Source organism: Ipomoea triloba, chromosome 9, assembly GCF_003576645.1.
Source record: "Ipomoea triloba cultivar NCNSP0323 chromosome 9, ASM357664v1".
NCBI classification, from domain to species: domain Eukaryota; kingdom Viridiplantae; phylum Streptophyta; class Magnoliopsida; order Solanales; family Convolvulaceae; genus Ipomoea; species Ipomoea triloba.
In genome coordinates this window covers 5396805-5407241 of record NC_044924.1, presented here as the reverse complement: position 1 = coordinate 5407241, position 10437 = coordinate 5396805, and the positions used below count along the sequence as shown (strand labels likewise).

The following is a 10437-nucleotide window of genomic DNA, read 5'->3' as shown; positions in this document are numbered from 1 at the left end:
ATATATATATATATATATATATATATATATATATATATATATATATATATATATATATATATATATATATATATATATATATTATTGAAACCACTCTTGGATTTCCTCTTTTAATTTTACCAGTTTGACATCTTAGCCATTTAGTTTTCTTTCAAAGAGCTTACATCTACCATAGAAATTTAGTGGAACTTGATTGATGAAGTACTCCTTAATTAATTAAGAAACTTAGTGTCATGGCTTCATCCTTATTAAATATTTGTGTATGTTTGGTATGGAGATGGTTTGCATGTTAGATAAGTCCACTTGTGTGCTTCAGTCACTAACTTTCTTTCTTGTTCTTGTCACACTAGTTTCTATTGTTGGGCTAGTCATCATGGCAACGCTATTCTTGCACGAACTAAGATATTATCTTACTACAAATACAGTCCATCAGGTTTGTGTTGCATTTCACAATGCAGTTTGTTTTCTATTCAAATGGTTAACAATTTTGATTCAGTATGCATGCAGCCTTATTCATTTTGCTTGTCATAATTATATTTTGGCAGATGGCTGTTGACTTGAAACGTGGGGAAACACTGCCCATACACATCAATATGTCATTCCCGTCTTTACCTTGTGATGGTTAGACAATTTATTTGTGCATTTCCATACATTTCCCTTTAAAAATATTTTGCATGTTCAGTGGTTTTTAGTTTTTAATATTTCTTTTGGCAGTTTTGAGTGTCGATGCAATTGACATGTCAGGAAAGCATGAAGTAGATCTTGATACAAACATATGGAAGGTCAGCAGCTTGTTTATCTTTTTTTTTTTTAATAGTATAATAATAATCATAATAATCATCTTCATCATCATCATCCTTGTTCTTGTTGTTATCGTTGTCATCTGTCTACCATTTAACATGACAGAGAATTAAGCAACTGAAACAATGATCATGCATTGTTTTGGTAGCTTCGTCATTGATTTTCCATGATATTTTTACAGAAGAATTGATCATATATTAAACAATTCCCTCTGCCTATGCACATGAAAGAAGGATTATATTAATTGATCCTAGTAAATTAGAATTAAGGCTCTAGTTGAGTTGATTTGAGTTTATTAAAGAATTATTTGATTCATAGCATATTCCAAAACGGCAAAAAGCTTTTACTCAGTACAATTTTCTGTATCAAGAAATTTTGCCATACATGGTGACTGTTATGCAAATATCCTCATGTTACAGGAGTTGCTTTTGGTTGAATATATAGCTGTTTAGTTGTGTTGCTTTTGGTATTGAGAGTTGTAGCTGCATGCATGTTATAGTCAATGTATTTGGTTTGCTCACCAGTAGAAAGCTTATGCAGCTTCGCTTGAACCGTGATGGCTACATTGTTGGCACCGAATATTTGTCAGACCTGGTGGAGAAGGAGCATTCAGATCATAAGCATGGTAATGTCCTGGCTTTCTTGTACCACTTGCACTATGACTTTATTTAAACTCAACTGAGGTTTCTGACTCTGGCCTCATTTGATAGCAAGAACATTTGTATGGAATGTGTGGAAGGTTATGGTTACTAACGAAATCAAGGACAGGATTTCCTCTACAAATAGGGTTAATGTCTGAGCTTTCCTGTGCCACCTGTGCTAGGGTTTATGACATCAGTTCAACTCTTTAGGTTTCTGACTCATCTCCTTTGATGAAAAGAAAATTTGGAAGTTACTTGTTAATAATGACCTCTAATAACAACAAAATAAATTAATAAAATAAACAGATGCAACTTTGCTCCCTGCATTGAGTTTGATAAAAGTTGATGCATTTTGTTGAAAAGTTGTATATGCTGTGGTCCTCCAGCCTTGGTTTTGGTAGCTTCATAAAATCATACCATTGCTCTGCCTAGTAACCCTAGGATTTTATTGATTGCATATGTCTATTCTTTCATGTTTCACATGATCTCATGATCTTCTAAGTTGTGGTTCATCTTTTAACAGGGTTTTTATTTATTTATTTAATTTATCTATATTTCCTTTCTGCCTTTTATTCTTTGATTGAGGTGAAATTCTCCCACATTTGTCATTCATAAACTGTACATTATGTGGGGAAAAAATCATTTTGCTAGATAGTTGCATATCAGTTGTTCCATTATGGGAGTAAATGTTTTAACACAGTTCAAAACAATTGTGATCAGATGACCATAAAGATAATCATGAAGATCTACATCTGCAAGGTTTTGACCAGGAAGCTGAAAATTTTATTAAAAAAGTAAAGCAAGCATTGGATAATGGTGAAGGATGCAGGGTTAGTCTTTAGTATCTCCAATGTCAGGGGTTTCTTTAGGCTTTTGAATACTTATATAACTAATATAAGTTATAGTTCCTTCCAGGTGTATGGTACTTTGGATGTTCAACGTGTTGCTGGAAACTTCCATATATCTGTTCATGGGCTCAACATATTTGTTGCTCAAATGGTCAGTTTGCTTTGAATTCTACAGTATTAGTTTCTTGCGTGATCTAAAACTAGTGTGCGACAAGCTGTATTTACTTCGTTGGGATTTCCAACTGGGTCAACTGGTCAAACCAGGAGCAAACCTGTTTCATGTCATATGTGGCTTATTAATTATTTAAACCACATATACTAATTGTAATATCCTTAAAACTGAAACAGTTGGACTTTTTTATATCAGTTAATCACCAAAATTAAATTTTAAGTTTTTTACATTAGTTAAAAATGTCTGTAGGATAATCCTTATAATATAATCAAATTGTGTGATATAACCATATCCAGATAGTAGCAATCAAAATCCCTTTTGGTGTTTGGTGTCAAAGTGTGCTGCTTTATTGACCAAACTACCAGAGTCCAATACCCATTAGAATATTGGATATATAATCAATTTTGTTTTAGCAGAAAACCAAAAGAATAAAAAGTAAATAAATAATAGGAGTACCAAACTTTATAAACAAATTAAGTTCCAGATCACATGAAAGATCAGTAACCTCTGCACTAAATGATATCCTGTTTGATAGAGTGAGTTGTAGTAGACCAAGTCCGATTCCTGGTCTTTCCGGTTTATTATTATTATTATTATTTTTTTTTTTTTAAAGTTAAAAGAGATTTAATAGAATGGAGTAGGAAACCTTGAAATAACCATAATTTTCCTTCCTAATAATTGGTACTTTCATTTCTTTTTCATGCACAGATATTTCAAGGGTCTAGCCATGTTAATGTAAGTCATATCATCCATGTCTTGTCATTTGGTCCAAAATATCCTGGAATTCACAACCCTCTAGATGGGACAGAGCGGATTCTGCGTGGTGGAAGTGGAACTTTCAAATATTATATAAAGGTTTGAGTTCTAGACTTTATATGATGTGAAAATGCAATTCAATGTTTTGCACTAGGCCACTTGCACTGTGAATAAATTGTTCACTGTAGATAAGAACTTTAACTAATAATTATGGTGATTCTGTAGATAGTTAGGCATTCACATATCTCTTTTTGTATATTTTGAAGTTTGTGTTAGTGGTGGTCTAATACAAGCGAACTAGGTGTTTCTCAAAACACCAATTTAAATTTTTTTTTTTTTTTTTGGAATGTGCATGTTCCCCATTTTTGTGGTAAGTTGTGTGTGAAAGATATTTGGCCATTGCGTTTGTGTTACAATGTTGTTTTGTTGACTGGTAAACAGAAAAAATGGTTCTAGATCTTGAAATTCTTGTTTTCTGGCACAGATTGTTCCTACTGAATATAGGTACTTATCAAAGGAAGTTTTACCTACTAATCAATTCTCTGTCTCTGAGTATTACTCTCCGATACATGAGTTTGAGAGGGCGTGGCCAGGTTTGTTTCAAACTTGATCTCATATCATTTTAAAAGTATATATTCTTATTTAAAAAAAAATTAAAAAAAAAAAAAAAACGAAACTCATTTATTAATTATGTATTCCTTTGTCACTAACCCTTTGCTTTTCCAGTCTTGGTTTTACATAATATCTTCCTTACATTTAATGCAGCTGTGTACTTTCTGTATGATTTATCACCAATTACTGTCACCATCAAAGAAGAACGCCGAAGTTTTCTTCACTTCATCACACGACTTTGTGCAGTTCTCGGCGGAACATTCGCTCTAACAGGTTTGTTTTTAACCAATATCATTTTTTTCTTGGTCGAAACTGTGATCTAGTTAGTAGTAGAAGAAGTTGCAGACTTTTTAACAAGATCCCATCTTATCTATTGCACTTGCATAGTATCCTAGTGTACTGTCATGAATTTGGTGATTTTGAATCCCACTCTTTAACCCACCATAAAGTGTTTGGGGTGTCATAGTACTCCCTTGCTGTAAAGACCCTACTACTTCACAAATAAGACAAATCAAAACCCTATTAAGGTTGAATATTAAACAAGTGATTTCATTTTGTGACAAACTTTGCTTGTATCGTGTGACAGGAATGCTAGACAGATGGATGTATAGATTTGTTGAAGCAGTGACGAAGCCAAATGCTAGAAGTATTGTTCGGTAAATTTGGCCCCACCTGGAGATTGCACGCGGTATTGAACTCACAATGATCAGAAAACTCTAGCAGTGTTTGGGAGCAATGACTACTACAATGGGAATTTGATGCTGGACTCTGATGTGCAATTTCTTCTTTAGCTTTTCTGTGGTTTTGTAATACTCTGATTCTAAAATTCCAACATTATATCCCAAATATTTTTGCATCTGTTTTGAGAAGAAAGGCTTTGGCTAATGGCTATGCTAGAATGTTAGATTTTCAATTATTTGCTAGTCAGGAAAAAAAAAATGTAACTAAGGAAATTTTTTACCCTACTGAACTTATCCAAATATTGTAATGACAAGAATATTTGGGTTTTCTATTTCTTGCATTTGATTCCAAATTGAGTCATATTGGCATATGTTTCATGGTAAGTAGCCTATTTATAGGAGGAAATTTACTCCACTTTTTTAGGTTATTGTACTTTTTTTTACTTCATGCCCAATACCTTCAAGGGAGTGGTAAAAACTTTGAGATCAGACACTCAATCTCAAAAGGCGAAGACCCTCACCATGAGGTCTCACGTTTTGCCTTTAAAGCCCTTACATCTTGACCCAACAAATTTGCAAATTATGGTGATTCAACGGCTACTTAGATAATAGTACTAGTATTTGGTATCCACAAGAAATTCACCATATTGGATGAAACTGTTTACACTATAACTGTCGGGCTCGATACTGAGATCAAACACTTAACTATGAGTAATTATGACTAGTGAGATACATTCATTGATTTATAGATTATGTACTCACAGTTTCAATCAAAAGAATACATGCCCTAGCAGAAAAAAAAAAAAAAAAACTTTCGTTGGCTCAGGACAGTGTTCTATATATAATCTTATACTAAATGCATAAAACATTTATGATGATCAAGCACTTAAACTATTCAAATATGTTTGTATTTGGGGAAGAGACCTATCTGGATTTTCCTCTGATTTTCCTTCCTTTTCAGGTCCCATCCCTTGTGGAATGAAGCAGAAGAAAACTCTGTCTATGGCTATGCAACCAAAGTAGACATTAGAGGTATAAAAACATTCTTTCCAACTTTGCATTAGACAAACCCCATCTCAGCTTGGCTTACATGGAATTGGCTGTCAAGAATTTACAATAAACGTGTTAGCAAAACTGAATTCTGGTTCATGCGCTCTGGACTGGATGATTGTGATTATGACGGTCTTGGTCGAGGGTGGATTCATTCCTCGTGTTCTGGCGCCGGGTAGCTCTCCACCGCAAATACTCGACAAGAAGTGAATTGGTACTGATTGCGACTCCAAAGCCGGTGAAGGAGGAAAGCAACACAGCTAGAATTGCGCTTACATTAAGCTGCACGTGCATAGGAAATACATTAATCACTCGGCCATAAGGAGGCGAATACAAACACTGATGCTATATTTTGGGTAAATGTTCATTATTATGTAAATTAAGATTCAAATGTGATTCATAATATACCAATCCCATCAAAAAACAAAATATAAAGTGAAAGACAAGTATTTCTCACCACTGCATAAAATATGTGAGCAAATAATATCACTATCGCAAACTGGAAAGAAGCATAAGCCCATATGTAACTCTTGCTCACTGCAAACGACAAAAACGAAAATCAGGACACCAACTCTATATATACTGCATTATACTGCATACAGGCCTAATTTTGACGAGAAACTAACAAATTTGTTCAGAAAGTTGTGTTGTGAAGAAGAGAATTCTAGTAAACAAACATTACCCATTGTAGAAGCTATCATAGATGACACGAAACCTAAAGCACAAGAGAAGGGCAAAGAGACAGCAAGAGCACGAGCTCCCATGTCAGACACCTGTCCAATTAAAAGCAGTAGTACAAATCAGTATAACGAAATTTTAGGAGGAATTCATTAAGAAAATGGAGAAAAAGAATTAGGAGCTCATAAGTCATAACCACATATAATGAAGACTTGATAGAAATGCCGTACATTTCTAACAACCAAGTTGAAAGTAAAATAATGTACTGAACAAAGTCTCCTAAAGCTAAATGACCAAATCAGCTAGATTATATACTACTTCAACATGGAGGCTAGTTGAAGCAGAGGGTTCATTACTTCAACTGAGATAATGAAAAGTCATTTCATCTTTTTAGTTGATACTTTAGTCTATTCTCAAAAAATAAAAATCTTAGCATGCATAAATCAGGTGTTGAGAAATAAAAGACGGAAAGATCAAATATAGTACCAGGAGTTGCTCCAGAAAGCAAAAATATGCTAGCATGCTGACCATAACAAGAATAGGTACGTCTTGCCAAACCCTGTATAAAACAAAACAAATCACCTAGATGAGTCGAGCAAATCTCTTCAAACGGTCCTTGTAATTCTCAAAAGTAAAACGGTTGGGTTAAATATAACCAAATATATCAACCGCAGAAATCATCTAATTTGAGAAGACATTTAGCTGTGTACACAAGCAGATACAATGTAACTTGCACGTGGTAATCATAGATTTGGAAAAAGCATATATAAGGACTAAGGTCCCTTGAGATGTGTTTCGGAGGGCAGCAGAAGGAAGAAGTGAATGATGCATAAATCTAGTTATAAAGGACATGAATAATGCTTGAATTCCAACATAGTTATGTTCAAGTAGAGGAGGGGAGTTAGAAGCAAAATTAGAAGGAAACAAGTCTTTATTTGTACATAAAAGTGACTTCTTGTTGTACCAGTTGAAGGATCACATAAAATCAAGTCAAACAAAGAAAACCATGCTAATAAAGTAACTAAACTTGCCTGTAACGAGTAGGTTCCCGCTGTTGTGATCCAGTTGTTGGCCTCCGTACAGCAGTTGAAGGATTCTGTATCTTTAGCAATGTTACAGGGAGGTTTCGAACTTCCTGCCTGCAAACATCACATAACTTATTGCCTTTGATATTGAACCACTTCAAGATACACTCCTTGTGAACAAGTGCAAGCTCTCCTTTGCAGCTGCACTCCATTTTAAATGTTTCACCTCCTTCCCCAAGCTCAACAAAACAAATTCTGCAAATAGCCTCTTCCTCGGGAATGTCTTCACTGTTATCATCAGTAGCTGCTGACGGTGGATGTAAATAAATCCATCAAACTCTAATTAGGAACCAATGAAGTGACCACAAGAGGTACACCGTAATTTCAGTGTCCTTGTTACTGATTAGATATAAATAGCTATGTGATAGTAAAAGTAATAACCTCAAACACAAAGTCATGTGAATTTTAAATTGAGCAAGCAAAGCACGCAATACTAAATAGAGAAGCACGCATACTAGTGCATACCATTTTCTATTTCCTGTGCTGTGTCTGGTAATGCATCACTATCTGCATTTCGCCTGGCAGATGAAGATATTACGCGGATCAAATTTCCAGAAGAATCAATCCTCTTCAAGCTTTTATTTTTAGCGTTGGCAGGGACTGAGAATGAGCGCGGTATATGTTGTTGGACTTCAAAAATCTATTAGGTGGAAAAAAGAAAAAGAACCATAAAAAATAAGTAGAAAATATACAGTTAGAGGAATAGCACAAAGCATTGGGCCAATCAGCACTAAATGGAAATAAACTTACCGGTAATTCTGAATGATCATCCAATTGACTATCCTCAAAAGGCTTGGGGCCAGCACTCTCCTTTGGTGTCACTGGTAATGAATGAGCTGGTTTTGTTGATGAAGAGAACAAAATCTTATTCAGAGAAAATGACCTTGAAGTTGAAGGTTTATCTGAAAGTGGTGTCTCTGGGACAATGAGAACTGTCTTTTCAGCATCTGGTGGCAAATTTTTCGCCCTAAAACTCTTCTGAGGAATCAAATTCTTAACCGATGATATCAGCCTCGCTGAATTTGGTCTCGGAGGCAATCCTGCTCGAGCAGAGCCAGGACTGGGCACATCTATTCTGGTAAAACTGGTTAAATCACACTCTGAAGACCTTGCAGGTATTTGCAGAGAGGAGAGATTTGGCCGCCTTGTCTGCTGCTGGATTAAGGTGGTTTCCTCTCTCTCCTCTTTCTGATTTCATGGATGGGATATAAGTAAAATATGACACAAATCCATACATAATAAATAGTGAACAAATTCATTCCCCTACCAAAAAGCTTGATATGTCAATTTTTAGTTTTTTTACCAATTAAAAACCTATAGTAAGAGCAGGCATTATCATAATAGACAGGAGCAACGGTAAGATCAAACAGATATGGCAAAGAAGAGCAATATCCATAAAAGCTTCACCCCACAAGCCCACCTAAGATATAGAGATACCTCTGTACTATTATTTATAGTTACTGAGAAAGATGAGACCAAAAAGGCAATGTTTCATGTGCCCTATGTTTCAGCTGTGTACTAGCATTTCTTTATCTCACTTCCTCTACTTTTTCTTCTCAGCTTCTAACAGATTTTCTATAAAACAGACCAATTAAATGAAATATTTGACTTTCTCATCATCCTTCAGTTCCTCTTTTCTAAATTCTCTCCTGTCATTCTTATTACCTCTCACCTAGTCAACTCACTAAAATGGAAAGTAGCTAACTAAACTAAACCAATCTTGCCCACAAAAGGCGAAATCTCTCGCCCCAAAACCATAACACACCAGCCCAACAAGATTGTGGAGGAAACTAAAAGCTAAACCAATCTTCTCCCAAACTTCATCCCTTTGACCAGTTGAGCCCATGCGGGCAAAGCTAAACCAATCTTGACTATGCTTTCGGATGCATACATTCATTTTCCACACTATCACACAAAAAATTATGTACCAAAGAAAATAACAATTCAACTTTCTTTCTTCTATTTTTTTTTTTGTCAGACCACGAGGTGAGGTGTCCTGAGCATGCCCTAAGGACCTTTGAGCCTGTACCATAATCTGCAGATTAGAAAGTCTCCTTAATGGTTGAGGGTTCAGCTTGAAAACAAAATCTGCAGACTAGAAAGTCCTCTCAAATCACCTAAATTCAGTCCCTTTGGTCCCAGCGGCCGAAAAAGTTGTAATCTTTACTAATTTCAAACACTTCCCTTTTCTACCCATCAAAAATCATAGTACATAAATCCACAATAAAAGCTTTTACAAATATATCTTTGGGCAGCTCACAGCTAAAAACTCAGCCTCAACTTCAATAACCTCCAAGCAAGAATTTAAGCACATGTATAAAGAGAGTTACCTGAACTACTTCTATTTCAGGTGGTTGATGCATTCTTCTTTCTACAGCAAAAAACTGCAGAATTTTCCTTTACTTAATTGTCTTGGGGAAGAACTTGGAGAGCGTTAAGTAGAATGATCCACAGATCATATAACATTGAGATTTGGTTTGCTTTATTGCAAGATGAGAAAAATGGGATTTTGATTCTCCCAAAGTGTAATAAATTCTAAAGTTCCTCTTCTGCTTTTACCTAGTACCTACCTCACAAAGTAACAATGATGTGAACAAGAAAAAGTTCAAGTTTTTTCTTCTTTAAAATACCTTTTTCACTCGGTATTTTCTCATTTTTTAAATCGTTTTTTAGATTTTTTTTTTTTTTTTGAAAATCGTTTTTCAGATTTTAAGTTGAGTCACGTACATATTCTTATCTTTGATTTATGAGGACACTAATAGTTGATGTCTAAATTAAAATAAGAGTAACGTGACACTCATTATTTTTCACGATTTTTTGTTGTCTTATTATTCAATATCATTTTATTTAGTGGGCTCTTAGCCAACAGGACTCCGACCCTAGAGCCTTTGTGGATATAAATCAAATCTTAGTCTTCATGTGTACAAGAGATTCAATTGAGACATTCCACCATCCTTGAGTCATTTTTCCCATACATATTTCTAATGTGATTCGAACCACCATACTGTCGTCTCCTGTCATGACTTTTAAGTCAAGCGACGAATGAACTACGCTAAGCCACGGGAGCTAGTGGACGCTATAATTGAGTAATATCAATGAGAGATTTAGGGAGGT

The 10437-nt window shown here is 35.0% G+C and overlaps 2 protein-coding genes across 4 annotated transcripts in view; one reads left to right on the top strand and one right to left on the bottom strand.

Moving 5' to 3' along the window:
* The window catches only part of LOC116028334 (endoplasmic reticulum-Golgi intermediate compartment protein 3), a 6560-nt gene extending 1697 nt beyond the window's left edge, over positions 1-4863 (top strand). For both annotated transcript variants that reach the window (XM_031270015.1, XM_031270017.1), the window contains exons 3-12: positions 351-433; positions 546-621; positions 715-782; positions 1342-1426; positions 2163-2272; positions 2358-2441; positions 3171-3317; positions 3703-3811; positions 3984-4103; positions 4417-4863. In XM_031270015.1, the coding sequence (XP_031125875.1) occupies positions 351-433; positions 546-621; positions 715-782; positions 1342-1426; positions 2163-2272; positions 2358-2441; positions 3171-3317; positions 3703-3811; positions 3984-4103; positions 4417-4490 (956 nt within the window). In that variant the 3' untranslated portion in view covers positions 4491-4863. The remainder of the gene's footprint in view (positions 1-350; positions 434-545; positions 622-714; positions 783-1341; positions 1427-2162; positions 2273-2357; positions 2442-3170; positions 3318-3702; positions 3812-3983; positions 4104-4416) is intronic.
* A 355-nt stretch (positions 4864-5218) lies between these two features.
* LOC116028413 lies at positions 5219-9888 on the bottom strand. 2 transcript variants are annotated; one of them, XM_031270127.1, is made up of 8 exons: positions 9654-9888; positions 8074-8511; positions 7789-7963; positions 7270-7570; positions 6725-6797; positions 6243-6333; positions 6018-6097; positions 5219-5842 (listed from the first exon to the last, which is right to left on the bottom strand). In XM_031270127.1, the coding sequence occupies exons 1-8, from the start codon at positions 9684-9686 to the stop codon at positions 5657-5659; spliced, it is 1377 nt and encodes a 458-aa protein (XP_031125987.1). In that variant the 5' UTR covers positions 9687-9888; the 3' UTR covers positions 5219-5656. The 2 variants fall into 2 exon arrangements, with proteins under 2 accessions (XP_031125987.1, XP_031125988.1); XM_031270128.1 differs by having other exon boundaries at positions 7270-7567.
* Positions 9889-10437: the final 549 nt, after the last annotated feature.